The following is a 15,490-nucleotide window of genomic DNA, read 5'->3' as shown; positions in this document are numbered from 1 at the left end:
CAGCTCCTTGGATCAAGAGTCATCTAGCAGATGGAGTTTAAAGAATGAAATCACTAGAACCCATTGTTGACCTCAGTAACAGTAGAGGTCACTGGAGGTCAAGGTTGACCTCGGTAACAGTAGAGGTCACTGGAGGTCAAGGTTGACCTCAGTACCAGTAGAGGTCACTGGAGGTCAGGGTTGACCTCTGTACCAGTAGAAGTCACTGGAGGTCAAGGTTGACCTCAGTACCACTATAGGTCACTGGAGGTTGACCTCAGAAGAGCCAAAGGTCACACACTTCCAAGTTTTATTTTCTAACCACCAAATTAGGGGCAGTAGGTCAGCTGGAGGTGTTAATGGGTCATCTCGGGTCCTGCTGACCTTTGAGTAGGATGATGAGGTCACTTAATGTGACAATGCTGCCCCGCCCCCCCACACACACACAGAGTGTGTGGGTGTGTGGGTGTGTGGGTGTGTGAGTGTTTGACTCTTAGTGTATGTGAGTCCGACTCTCCCAAAGGGAACGACATTTACTGAAAGCTATTTCTCCAAGGGAAGCAATGAGGGATCAGATGCTAAGCCGGAAGTCAAATCTTGGAAAGTGCTACTGGTATGATGGAACATTTATATTCAGAGATTAGGCGTACGAGTAGAGAAGAGCAGCGAAGGAGAGGTGGGAGGAGGGGAAAACACACAAAGAGAGAGATAGAGAGAGGTAACTGCAGAAACAGGGGTGGAGGTGCAAAATTCGGTACTCCCGGGGAATGAAATACCTACACACATCATCCAGAAGTAGCAAAGATTATCCCTAGATTTCCCTTCCCACTTTTCCCCTCCCTTACCTCCCCACACATGCTATCCCACTACCCTCTCTTTCACCACCTTCTCTACTAACCAGACGCTACAACCAGCAACCGATTTCCAATATCCTCAACCCAGCTTCACCTCTCCCAGATGTGATGTAAATAGTTTAGAAAACCGTCAAGTTGAAGAATGAGACACTTCTCTGTATTGGACTAAAGAAGCCACTGGCTGGCGAAACGTTTCCTCAATAAAGATTTCGAAATGCTGCAGAAGTGGATCATTCTTCACATCTCCAATTCCACCCAACCATCCATCCTCTCTCTGTCTTCATCCCTCCCCTCTTAATTCTTCCACTCCATACCTGGTGACCACCACCCGAGAACCACAGGTCAGTATGCCTGACACACAAACCGTACAAGGTGTTGGCAAAGATAGGAGGTTGTTTCAACGTCCCGAAGAGAAAGGGATTCGTCATGACTAAATCAACATGGATTTACTGACTTTTATTTTTGCCTCCCATAATTATTAGTTCAGTTAGAGGATGAAGGTGATCAGAAAAGCGCGTGAACACACACACATACGCTAGCTACACCACCCAAAGAGGTCGAGAGAAAGAATAGCAGTCACAAACAATCACAGAAAATAACAGATAGGTCAAAGACTACCCAAGCCAATGCGCAGACCACAAAATAGGGCTCGATACGGTGTATGCCGTCAGTGGCTCTATAAACTACCAATAACAAAAAGAAGAGGAAACCACAATACAACGTATTGAGGGACACGGAGAAGACAAGAGCACCCACAGGCAGACACAGACGAAGAGATACAGTGCTAGTCATGACACAGACAGGACAGGACAGGGCCACCGATCGAGAATCGTGACCACACTCTGCCCATGTTGATAACCAGAACACAGAACTAAAATGATGTAAAACCTTGAGTATCCAATATGGTTGATAACACCAGGCTACCGTATTAACACCTGGTATGATTCTTCGTATAATTTCCCGCTCGCCACATCAAAAGCTCAGCGTTGATCAACTTTCAGCGGGTTACCGTGAAATGTTCTGCTCTCGGATGTAACCCGACTTCGTTTGTAGGCTATCCTGGCGACCTTCTGATCAGTGAGGTTATTTGAGGCCCAAAGACACGCATAGGTTGATTGATCTGGCACCTCTTCTAGTTTTATCTTTTTTATATGCTCGGTTCAATTCATATGCTAAGAGTTATCTTATTTCAGGTTATTGGTAATTTAAGAACTGTTATCTTACTTTAGGTTATTGGTAAGCTAAGAGCTGTTATCTTACTTCAGGTTATTGGTAAGCTAAGAGCTGTTATCTTCCCCTAGATCACTGATAGGCTGAGAGGTGTTATCGTACCTCAGTAAGCTGAGGTACGATAACAGCTAAAGGCTCATTCATAGGCTAAGACCTGCTATCGTAACTCAGTTTACTGACAAGCTCAGAGTTATCTACCTCAGCTCATTGACAGGCTAAAAGCATCTGTTATCTTACCTGAGCTTATCCCTAAGTAATCTATATTACCACAACCCCCAGGATGCCACTCCCAACACTTCACTAAGACGCGGGTACCTATTTACTGTTATGGGTTAAAATCTTTGTCCAATATACGACTCACACTACATAAAATAAGGAGCAGGAACAGTCAGATGTAAGAAGACTGAAGACTTAGTCATATGTGCAACATCTGGGTATCTTTATTGTGGACGTTCCGCCATCCAGTGGCTTTATCAATATAAATTCAAGGACGTAGTAATGTCCTTGATGCTGCACATGTGTCGAAGTCTTAATTTTCTGAATATTTTATACATTTACAAGAAGACTCGCCCGTGCGTTCCCTCCCGCCCGGAAATCGAACCCAGAGCCCCTTCGGTTTTGAGCCGATGTATCTCTGGAGCTACAAATGGGAGTTAAGGGCTCTGGCTTGAGCGGACGCCCTTCACAAGGTTTGCATTTTAAGGTCAACAAAAACCGGTTTGCCCGGTGGCTCGTTTTTCATGAATATTTGTGGTCGAAGATAGTGAAACCGGTGTCTGTCCGTAGCTTTAAGAACCATCATTATAATTCGGTCTGCTAGGTTTCAAGGCTATCAACTACACGAGGGCCATTAAGGTTACATGTCACCTGTATACCACCAGTCAAGATTATTACAGTTTAGTTAATGGAGATTAAATTTACAGTGTGTATATACTGAGATATATATACACAGACACCTTTCAGGGTATATAGATGAGAATATACAAATCCGAGTGTATATTCACTGAGAAATATACACCTTGTGTGAGTTAGACTTGCCTAGCATGGACTAGTAGACGTACGGTAGTGCTCCTTCGTTCTCATGTTCTACTGTTTTCTAGTTCTCAATGTTTTCATGTTCTCATTTTCGCTTATATTTACGTTCTCGTGTTCTGGTGTTTTTACGTTTTCATATTCCTACATTTTTCGTGTTTTTGCGTTCTCATATTCTTACGTTCTCATATTCTTACGTTCTCATATTCTCACGTTCTCATATTCTCACGTCTCATATTCTCACGTTCTCATATTCTCACGTCTCATATTCTCACGTTCTCATATTCTCACGTTCTCATATTCTCACGTTCTCATATTCTCACGTTCTCATATTCTCACGTCTCATATTCTCACGTTCTCATATTCTCACGTTCTCATAATCTCACGTTCTCATATTCTCACGTTCTCATATTCTCACGTTCTCATATTCTCACGTTCTCATAATCTCACGTTCTCATATTCTCACGTTCTCATATTCTCACGTTCTCATAATCTCACGTTCTCATAATCTCACGTTCTCATATTCTCACGTTCTCATATTCTCACGTTCTCATAATCTCACGTTCTCATAATCTCACGTTCTCATATTCTCACGTTCTCATATTCTCACGTTCTCATAATCTCACGTTCTCATAATCTCACGTTCTCATATTCTTACGTTCTTATAATCTCACGTTTTCATATTCTCACGTTCTCATATTCTCACGTTCTCATATTCTCAAGTTCTCATATTCTCACGTTCTCATATTCTCACGTTCTCGTATTCTCACGTTCTTATATTCTTATTTTCTCATAATCTCACGTTCTCATATTCTCACGTTCTCATATTCTCACGTTCTCATATTCTTACGTTCTCATATTCTTACGTTCTCATATTCTCACGTTCTCATATTCTCACGTTCTCATACAGTCACGTTCTCATATTCTCACGTTCTCATATTCTCACGTTCTCATATTCTCACGTTCTCATATTCTCACGTTCTCATATTCTCACGTTCTCATATTCTCACTTTCTCATATTCTTACGTTCTAATATTCTCACGTTCTCATATTCTCACGTTCTCATATTCTCACGTTCTCATAATCTCACGTTCTCATATTCTCACGTTCTCATATTCTCACGTTCTCATAATCTCACGTTCTCATAATCTCACGTTCTCATATTCTCACGTTCTCATATTCTCACGTTCTCATAATCTCACGTTCTCATAATCTCACGTTCTCATATTCTCACGTTCTCATATTCTCACGTTCTCATAATCTCACGTTCTCATAATCTCACGTTCTCATATTCTTACGTTCTTATAATCTCACGTTTTCATATTCTCACGTTCTCATATTCTCACGTTCTCATATTCTCAAGTTCTCATATTCTCACGTTCTCATATTCTCACGTTCTCGTATTCTCACGTTCTTATATTCTTATTTTCTCATAATCTCACGTTCTCATATTCTCACGTTCTCATATTCTCACGTTCTCATATTCTTACGTTCTCATATTCTTACGTTCTCATATTCTCACGTTCTCATATTCTCACTTTCTCATACAGTCACGTTCTCATATTCTCACGTTCTCATATTCTCACGTTCTCATATTCTCACGTTCTCATATTCTCACGTTCTCATATTCTCACGTTCTCATATTCTCACTTTCTCATATTCTTACGTTCTAATATTCTCACGTTCTCATATTCTCACGTTCTCATATTCTCACGTTCTCATATTCTCACGTTCTCATATTCTCACGTTCTCATATTCTCACGTTCTCATATTCTCACGTTCTCATATTCTCACGTTCTCATATTCTTACGTTCTCATATTCTCACGTTATCATATTCTCACGTTCTCATATTCTCACGTTCTCATATTCTCACGTTCTCATATTCTTACGTTCTCATATTCTCACGTTCTCATATTCTTACGTTCTCATATTCTTACGTTCTCATATTCTCACGTTCTCATATTCTTACGTTCTCATATTCTTACGTTCTAATATTCTCACGTTCTCATATTCTCACGTTCTCATATTCTCACGTTCTCATATTCTCACGTTCTCATATTCTCACGTTCTCATATTCTCACGTTCTCATATTCTTACGTTCTCATATTCTCACGTTCTCATATTCTCACGTTCTCATATTCTTACGTTCTCATATTCTCACGTTCTCATATTCTCACGTTCTCATATTCTCACGTTCTCATATTCTCACGTTCTCATATTCTTACGTTCTCATATTCTTACGTTCTCATATTCTCACGTTCTCATATTCTCACGTTCTCATATTCTCACGTTCTCATATTCTTACGTTCTCATATTCTTACGTTCTCATATTCTCACGTTCTCATATTCTCACGCTCTCATATTCTTACGTTCTCATATTCTCACGTTCTCATATTATCACGTTCTCATATTCTTACGTTCTCATATTCTCACGTTCTCATATTCTCACGTTCTTATAATCTTACATTCTCATATTCTCACGTTCTCATATTCTCACGTTCTCATATTATTACGTTCTCATATTCTCACGTTCTCATATTCTCACGTTCTTATAATCTTACATTCTCATATTCTCACGTTCTCATATTCTCACGTTCTCATATTCTCACGTTCTCATATTCTTATGTTCTCATGTTCTCACGTTCTCATATTCTCACGTTCTCATATTCTCACGTTCTCATATTCTCACGTTCTCATATTCTCACGTTCTCATATTTTTACGTTCTCATTTTCTCACGTTCTAATATTCTCACGCTCTCATATTCTCACGTTCTCATATTCTTACGTTCTCATATTCTTACGTTCTCATATTCTCACGTTCTCATATTCTCACGTTCTCATATTCTCACGTTCTCATATTTTTACGTTCTCATATTCTCACGTTCTCATATTCTTACGTTCTCATATTCTCACGTTCTCATATTCTCACGTTCTCATATTCTCACGTTCTCATGTTCTCACGTTCTCATATTCTCACGTTCTCATGTTCTCACGTTCTCATATTCTCACGTTCTCATGTTCTCACGTTCTCATATTCTCACGTTCTCATATTCTTACGTTCTCATATTCTCACGTTCTAATACTGTGACGTTCATCTCTCCACTACGATCATCTTACGTTCATCTCTCCACTACGATCATCTTACGTTCATCTCTCCACTACGATCATCTTACGTTCATCTCTCCACTACGATCATCTTACGTTCATCTCTCCACTACGATCATCTTACGTTCATCTCTCCACTACGATCATCTTACGTTCATCTCTCCACTACGATCATCTTACGTTCATCTCTCCACTACGATCATCACGTTCATCTCTCACTACGATCATCTTACGTTCATCTCTCCACTACGATCATCTTACGTTCATCTCTCCACTACGATCATCTTACGTTCATCTCTCCACTACGATCATCTTACGTTCATCTCTCCAATACGATCATCTTACGTTCATCTCTCCAATACGATCATCTTACGTTCATCTCTCCACTACGATCATCTTACGTTCATCTCTCCACTACGATCATCTTACGTTCATCTCTCCAATACGATCATCTTACGTTCATCTCTCCAATACGATCATCTTACGTTCATCTCTCCACTACGATCATCTTACGTTCATCTCTACACTACGATCATCTTACGTTCATCTCTCCACTACGATCATCTTACGTTCATCTCTCCACTACGATCATCTTACGTTCATCTCTCCACTACGATCATCTTACGTTCATCTCTCCACTACGATCATCTTGCGTTCATCTCTCCACTACGATCATCTTACGTTCATCTCTCCACTACGATCATCTTACGTTCATCTCTCCACTACGATCATCTTACGTTCATCTCTCCACTACGATCATCTTACGTTCATCTCTCCACTACGATCATCTTACGTTCATCTCTCCAATACGATCATCTTACGTTCATCTCTCCAATACGATCATCTTACGTTCATCTCTCCACTACGATCATCTTACGTTCATCTCTCCACTACGATCATCTTACGTTCATCTCTCCAATACGATCATCTTACGTTCATCTCTCCAATACGATCATCTTACGTTCATCTCTCCACTACGATCATCTTACGTTCATCTCTCCACTACGATCATCTTACGTTCATCTCTCCACTACGATCATCTTACGTTCATCTCTCCACTACGATCATCTTACGTTCATCTCTCCACTACGATCATCTTACGTTCCTTGCTGTGCTTCTTATTTCCTCGTCTTACTTAAACACAAATATTAATTTTCCTTTTTTTTGAAAACTTCAATGTAAATAATTCACCGGATAAATAAATAATTTATATTTCTTTAAAAAATTTATTATATAATTAATATATTATAGTGCCAAGTAAGACACATATAATCGAAAGACACATTAAAGATTATATATATATATATATATATATATATATATATATATATATATATATATATATATATATATATATATATATATATATATATATATATATATATATATATATATATATATATATATATATATATATATATATATATATATATATATATTTATATATATATATATATATATATATATATATATATATATATATATATATATATATATATATATATATATATATATATATATATATATATGTGTGTGTAGAGAAAATGCAGAACGTCATTGCTTGCATGATGCAATTTAGGTTATCAAAAATGGCAACGAGAACTTAACATCTGCAAAAGTGTGGGATGAAAGGGAAGACAAAGACAGGAGAGGGGAAGAAGTAGAGAGAGTAAGGAAAGAAGGAAGAAAGAAGGAAGGAAGGAAGGAAGGAAGGATTGAAGTAAGGATTGAAGGAAGGATTGAAGGAAGGAAGGAAGGAAGGAAGGATGGATGGAAGGATTGAAGGAAGGATTGAAGGAAGGATTGAAGGTTTGAAGGAAGGAAGGAAGGAAGGAAGGAAGGAAGGAAGGAAGGATGGAAGGATTGAAGGAAGGATTGAAGGAAGGATTGAAGGTTTGAAGGAAGGAAGGAAGGAAGGAATGATTGAAGGAAGGATTAAAGGAAGGATTGAAGGAAGGAAGGAAGGAAGGAAGGAAGGAAGGAAGGAAGGAAGGAAGGATGGATGGATGGAAGGATTGAAGGAAGGATTGAAGGAAGGATTGAAGGTTTGAAGGAAGGAAGGAAGGAAGGAAGGATGGAAGGATTGAAGGAAGGATTGAAGGAAGGATTGAAGGTTTGAAGGAAGGAAGGAAGGAAGGAAGGATTGAAGGAAGGATTAAAGGAAGGATTGAAGGAAGGAAGGAAGGAAGGAAGGAAAGAAGGAAGGAAGGAAGGAAGGAAGGAAGGAAGGAAGGAAGGATTGAAGGAAGGATTAAAGGAAGGATTGAAGGAAGGAAGGATTAAAGGAAGGATTGAAGGAAGGAAGGAAGGAAGGAAAGAAGGAAGGAAGGAAGGAAGGATGGAAGGATTGAAGGAAGGATTGAAGGAAGGATTGAAGGTTTGAAGGAAGGAAGGAAGGAAGGAAGGATTGAAGGAAGGATTAAAGGAAGGATTGAAGGAAGGAAGGAAGGAAGGAAGGAAAGAAGGAAGGAAAGAAGGAAGGAAGGAAGGAAGGAAGGATTGAAGGAAGGATTAAAGGAAGGATTGAAGGAAGGAAGGATTAAAGGAAGGATTGAAGGAAGGAAGGAAGGAAGGAAGGAAGGAAGGAAAGAAGGAAGGAAGGAAGGAAGGATGGAAGGATTGAAGGAAGGATTGAAGGAAGGATTGAAGGTTTGAAGGAAGGAAGGAAGGATTGAAGGAAGGATTAAAGGAAGGATTGAAGGAAGGAAGGAAGGAAAGAAGGAAAGAAGGAAGGAAGGAAGGAAGGAAGGAAGGAAGGATTGAAGGAAGGATTAAAGGAAGGATTGAAGGAAGGAAGGATTAAAGGAAGGATTGAAGGAAGGAAGGAAGGAAGGAAAGAAGGAAGGAGGGAGGAAACTCATCCACAAAGTATATATATAAACCTCGTTCAACCTCTGATAAATATACACTGATATACACTAATATACTAATATACACTGAGCTTAAAATGAAGAAGAAAAATTATATAAACTGACGAAAATTTATATATATTTGCAGCTTTTAAGGTGACGATGTAAGGAATGTATATAACACGTGACAAATTTGGAATAATGTGTATATAAGCTTGAATTTGGATGAATGTGTATGCGAACTTGAATTAGATGAATGTTTTTACAAACAGACGAATTTGGATGAATGTGTATAAAGAAAGAAAAATTTTCATGAATATGTATTAAAAACGAATTTGCATGTCTTTACATGCCACATGATGAATGTAGATGAATGTATATACAGCAAGATAAAGGATTATATCAGTATATAAATTTGTAAGAATATTTTAACATTAATGTTTACAATATAAAATGTATATTCGTATATTTTTATTTATCAATATGAATGTTTATGAATATATATATATATATATATATATATATATATATATATATATATATATATATATATATATATATATATATATATATATATATGTATATACCTTAGGATGCATGTAGAAAAATGTATATTCCACTATAACTGGGTCAAAGGTATATAATACAGAGATGTTGATGAATAAGACACATGTGCAACACCCGGGTAATAACAGTAGTAGTATTAATAATAATAATAATAATATTTATAATAATAATAATAATAATAATAATAATAATAATAATAATAATAATAATAATAATAATATTTATAATAATAATAATAATAATAATAATAATAATAATAATAATAATAATAATAATAATAATAATAATAGCAGTAGTAGTAGTAGTAGTAGTAGTAATATTAGTAGTAGTAGTAGCAGTAGTAGTAGCAGCAGTAGCAGTAATAGTACTAGTATTAGTAGTAGTGGTAATGATAGTAGTTGTAACAGTAGTAGTATCAGCAGTAGTAGTAGTAGTATTAGTAACAGTAGCAGTAATAGTAATAGTAGCAGTAGCAGTAATAGTACTAGTATTAGTAGTAGTAGTGGTAGTGGTGGTAGTAGTAGCAGTAGTAGTAACAGTAGTTGGTCGTGAAGGGGATATTGTAGGATGTAAAATCATTCACTACTCATTCATTTGAAGGTGGCTAGTCTCTTCACCAAATTACTAACTGAAGATGTTTTTGGTAGGCGAAAGTTCCCTCCCATGAAGACATCCAGGTGTGTCAAATGTGTCTCTCGGTAAATACACCCAGGGGTTGCACATGTGTCTCTAAGATACGCAGGTGTTGAACATGAAAGCTATGAGGATCTAAAATGAATGCTTAGAGTGGGAACTCTAAGTTCAGCACCAATAATCAATAATGCTTGCGGCATTACTTAACGGGTCCGCCATAGTGTCAGTGGTGCCACTGAATGGGTCCACTAACAGACCAGTACCACCACTGAGAGGCTGTGTTAACGCATACATCACACACCTCGCTGACTCTCTCTACCTTCAGCAACGTCACCTTGAGCTTAAACATATGTCTCATTATTAACATTTTCTACTTTTTCTTCAAGAGTTTCATCCTGACTTCGAAAAAAAGAATTGTCTCGGTACGAATGCTTCGTTGATACCTTCTACTTGTATTCCTTGGAGACCGCAACTCTGAGTTCGATGGAAGGTCGCAAGTGATCTTCACTAGTGGCTTCTACTTCTCCTCCGTCAGGCTCACCACCTTATGAGCTCGAATAAGTGGTCTCAATACGAGTATTTGGTTGAAACCTTCTCCTTGTCTTCCTCAGGAGCGCCACCATGTTTCCGAGAGGCGATCTCACACTCCAGGACGCTGCAGCGGGTGTAGTGGGTAGCGAGTTCGATAATCGTTGGGTAGATGGCAGGGCAGGTCGCTGGAGGAACTCTTGGCAGGGCTGCAAACACAACCCGGCAGGTGCTGACGGTACCTGAACCAGCGAGAGACAAGAAACTATTTTAATAAATTGAAAAAGAAACGAAATTCTATTACACTGCATGTATCAGGAATACAAAAGAGCATCGTCGAACTTGTGTCCAGTAGAAGATCGATGTTTCTTACTGGACAGTTTCCAGCAAACTAACTTTTTCTATTGTGCTCTATCTTTTTATGTAGCTTCATTTATATATCTCAGTCTGTGTACATCTATACTTGAAACTCTATTAATATTAATGATTTAGAAAAATCGAAAACTTGCTGAATAAAACACATGTCCAAAACTTGGGTATTTGTTTTTCTGAAGGAGGGAGAGAACGTTCCGCCAGTTAGTGGTCTTATCAGTCCAATACAGAGAGAAACAATGGAGATGTGAAGACGGAGGTTGAGGTGATCAGTCCCTCAACTCTAGGCCAAGGGACTGATTACCTCAAAGTCCCACTTCACATCAACCGTTTCTCTCTGTATTCTACATCTCTTCATCACTCTTCTCATTTTCCTACCTACTTGCCTGACTCGCCTATTGTATTTTGTGCTTTCCGCTCTCTCCTGCCTTTCCCACCCGTCCCTTTCTCACCCATCCTATTATTTCTCCTCTCTATCTAATCATGCCTCGTCTCTTAACCCTCTCATCATCCCCTGGTCCCTATCCCTTACGTTGGTTTGTAGACTATTCGCTTCATCCTCCACTCCTGGCGCGGAGGGGCGCTTTTGTTGCCACGGCGGACGTTGAAATAACCGTAAACAAGCGGGTTTACGGTAGAGTTGGCCACGGCAAAGATGAAGAGGGAAGCTTGAACTCTGGGGTCCACCAGCTGTGCACTTTCCCTGTCGATGAAGTACCTAACGGGGGAGGTAGAGGGAGAAAATGAGGGAGGGTAAGTGAAGGTATACAGTCCATCCACTAAGGCCAGCTGGAGAACCAGCTGGATAATATTGTGCCAGATGGATAATACAATCCACATCCAAATTAACCTGTTTTATAAGTTAACCTATTTTACATTACCCACACAGCCGAATAGAGTGATAGAGAGATTATAGGGTAAGAGTGAGACAAAGAATTATGGACACAGATAAAAGAGAAGAGCGAGGTAGGGTAAGGAGATTGCTAGGTTGTGTTGTGGAAGGTCGAAAGAGATTGAGAGATAGAGAGAAGGGGAGATAAGAAGGGGAGATAAGAAGAGTCAAATATTCTTTAAGGTTGATGAGAGAGGATGATGATGATGATGATGATAATAATAATAATAATAATAATAATAATAATAATAATAATAATAATAATAATAATAATTATAATAATAATAATAATAATAATAATAATAATAATAATAATAATAATAATAATAATAATAATAATAATAATTAATAATAATAAGAGTGCTGTTGTTGGTTTAAATGTTACATGCAAGCTATGCAAGGAGAGCAGTATTATACATGTATATACATTTATATGCGCTTGGACATTTGTATACCTTCATATATACCTATATAATGAAAGGAAGAAGATTAAAATAGACAAAGAAACGAGGAGGGAAAATGGAAACTGATAAAGAAAGCGTGAAGAAGGAGACGGGGAAAGAGAGGAAGAAGGAAGATCAAGATAGATAACGAAAGAATGGGGTTTTGGGGGGTAGGGGTAACTTAAGATAACAATTCTCATTCTAGAAATGAACTTAGATAGGATGAAGAGTTCATAGCCTGCAGATGACCTGATGTAGGATGGCAGGTCTTACCCTGCACATGACCTGAGGTAGGATGGCAGGTCTTACCCTGCACATGACCTGAGGTAGGATGGCAGGTCTTACCCTGCACATGACCTGAGGTAGGATGGCAGGTCTTACCCTGCAGATGACCTGAGGTAGGATGGCAGGTCTTACCCTGCAGATGACCTGAGGTAGGATGGCAGGTCTTACCCTGCAGATGACCTGAGGTAGGATGGCAGGTCTTACCCTGCAGATGACCTGAGGTAGGATGGCAGGTCTTACCCTGCAGATGACCTGAGGTAGGATGGAAGGTCTTACCCTGCAGATGACCTGAGGTAGGATGACAGGTCTTACCCGGCAAATTCAACGCTCTAAAAAATATATATTACCCCAGCAATGTGTTTAGGAAAATGGCTCGACATGACAAGAATTACATCCTCCTTAAAGCCTTTTTTTTTTCTCCAGAGGTTCCAGTTTTCTCAGACATTCTCAAGGAATTATGACGGGGATTCCTAAGTTCCACTCTTTTCCCCCTGAGCAGTGTAGTGTTTTTAACTTAATACTCGTTTGTTGCGACCTCAGAAAAAAGGAAGCGATAAATATTATGTATATATTTTTCATATGATTTTATAGTACTGAGTTTTTCGTTAATAGCTAAAATGATAATTTCATGATTTATATTATTATCTGACTTATTAGTTTATGTACGTAAGCAGGATGTAACAGCTACACTTTTTTACTATGCTTACGCTGCTAACTCCCTGCTTGCTTGTTTTGCAGTTCATGTCAGGCTTCAGCTGGTACAAGTACTCAATACTGGATCTGCCGGCCCTGTTTCTCTCTCTCTCTCTCTCTCTCTCTCTCTCTCTCTCTCTCTCTCTCTCTCTCTCTCTCTCTCTCTCTCTCTCTCTCGCTGTTCCTCATGGAGGAAACACCTCCAGTTCTGTTCTGTCCGGCAGAACACTGTTCTCTTCAGGTCATGTTACTTAGACTCTGTTTTTGGTAATGTCTCTTTTGGTGGGCTGGGACAAACATCTCGTATCCTGACGTTGTGCAATTCATTGCTGCTTCGAGCAGTATTGCTGTTTGTTCAAGCAAGCTGTTTGATTGTCTCGGTGTTCCAGAAATTACCTAATTTAGAGACTTGTTGTCAGTCACATTCTAAGTCGAGTCGAGTCTTACTGAGCCCATACTGGTCACACACAAACACACACTGTGGTATGCTACGAGTATGTTACATTTTATTCAGCGTATGTCACATTCCCATATAGGCTGCCTCCCGACCAGTGAACCAGGTGCTAAGGATTAAACGATCAATAGGGTACTCGACGTTAAATCAGTATCTTGGTTCATTGGCCAATCACAGACAAGTCCGGCAAAGCTGAAGCAACGTTGTTCACTTGTACCAAGCGAACTGACAGACTTGTCTGGGCTGCTGGTTGAGCGCGGTGCATTCTCTGGCTTCTGCTTTTGCCATCTATTGAGAAGCAATATAATTTACGGGATAACTAGACTAGAATACACTCTGACAAACTGTTAAAACAACAGAGACAGGCTAGATGCTAGAGGAGGATCAATAAGCTGACCGGCCGCGGGGGCGTTGACCCCCGGAACTCTCTCCAGGTAAGCTCCAGGTATTATTTTCTGGAGATATCTTCACTCAATATATGTCGCATTCTGTAACATCGTTTTTCTAAGCAATTCTCGAGGAACTATCACGGGGATTCCGAAGTTTCACTCATTTTCCACCGAGTAGTGTAGTTTTGAACTTAATACTCGTGTAGTAGATATAATTTGGTTTAACAAGATATCCATCAGTACGCAGGCCCTGTAGTGTATGGAAGCAGACTGTATCGAGGCTTAATGATGGGTCGTGAGAAAAGCGAAATGTGTTTACTTTCTAGATTTTTAATTATTAATTGTTACAGTTACGGTATTGTGATTTTTTTTTTAATTGGGCTATCGAATTTACAGGCTAAAAGCTGTAGACCTCAACTCATTTACAGGCTAAGAACTGTTATCCTACCTCAACTCATTTACAGGCTAAGAACTGTTATCCTACCTCAACTCATTTACAGGCTAAGAACTGTTATCCTACCTCAACCCATTTACAGGCTAAGAACTGTTATCCTACCACAACCCATTTACAGGCTAAGAACTGTTATCATATCTCGACTCATTTCAAAATTCAGTCCTTACTAAGGTATTCTGCCACACATTCCTCTCCCCTTCACCAGGATGTCAGCCCCAATAGTCCACTAAAACCCAGATGCTTGTTTACTGCTGGGTGAACAGTGGCAGCAGGTGCAAGAAAATTGACAATCCATCTCCACCGTCCCTGACTGCACAGAGTCTTTAGCAGTTTTCTGCTCTACCGCTTTTATTAAATCTTGGCACTGTATATAATGCATATGCATAAATTTCATTTTTTGAATAATCTCACGAAAAGAAACACTACAACCACCCCTACCATCATCACTACCATCATCACTACCACCATCACTACCATCATCACTACCACCATCACTACCATCATCACTACCATCATCACTACCATCATCACTACCATCATCACTACCACCATCACTACCATCATCACTACCATCATCACTACCATCATCACTACCATCATCACTACCATCATCACTACCACCACCACTACCATCATCACTACCATCATCACTACCATCATCACTACCACCATCACTACCATCATCACTACCATCATCACTACCATCATCACTACCATCATCACTACCATC

At 39.1% G+C, this 15,490-nt stretch overlaps 1 protein-coding gene across 1 annotated transcript in view; it reads right to left on the bottom strand.

The window, feature by feature from the left end:
* Nucleotides 1-10,273: 10,273 nt before the first annotated feature.
* LOC128700434 (adipokinetic hormone/corazonin-related peptide receptor variant I-like) overlaps nt 10,274-15,490 on the bottom strand; it is a 50,161-nt gene continuing 44,944 nt past the window's right edge. The window contains exons 6-7 of the mRNA XM_070100185.1: nt 11,683-11,868; nt 10,274-11,020 (exon numbers count right to left, since the gene is read on the bottom strand). Of these exons, the coding sequence (XP_069956286.1) occupies nt 10,891-11,020; nt 11,683-11,868 (316 nt within the window). The 3' untranslated portion in view covers nt 10,274-10,890. The remainder of the gene's footprint in view (nt 11,021-11,682; nt 11,869-15,490) is intronic.

The sequence above is a fragment of the Cherax quadricarinatus genome, chromosome 71, assembly GCF_038502225.1.
Source record: "Cherax quadricarinatus isolate ZL_2023a chromosome 71, ASM3850222v1, whole genome shotgun sequence".
Taxonomy (NCBI): Eukaryota; Metazoa; Arthropoda; class Malacostraca; order Decapoda; family Parastacidae; genus Cherax; species Cherax quadricarinatus.
Note: the sequence above shows the minus strand (reverse complement) of the source record. Positions and strands in the feature narration are given on the sequence as shown.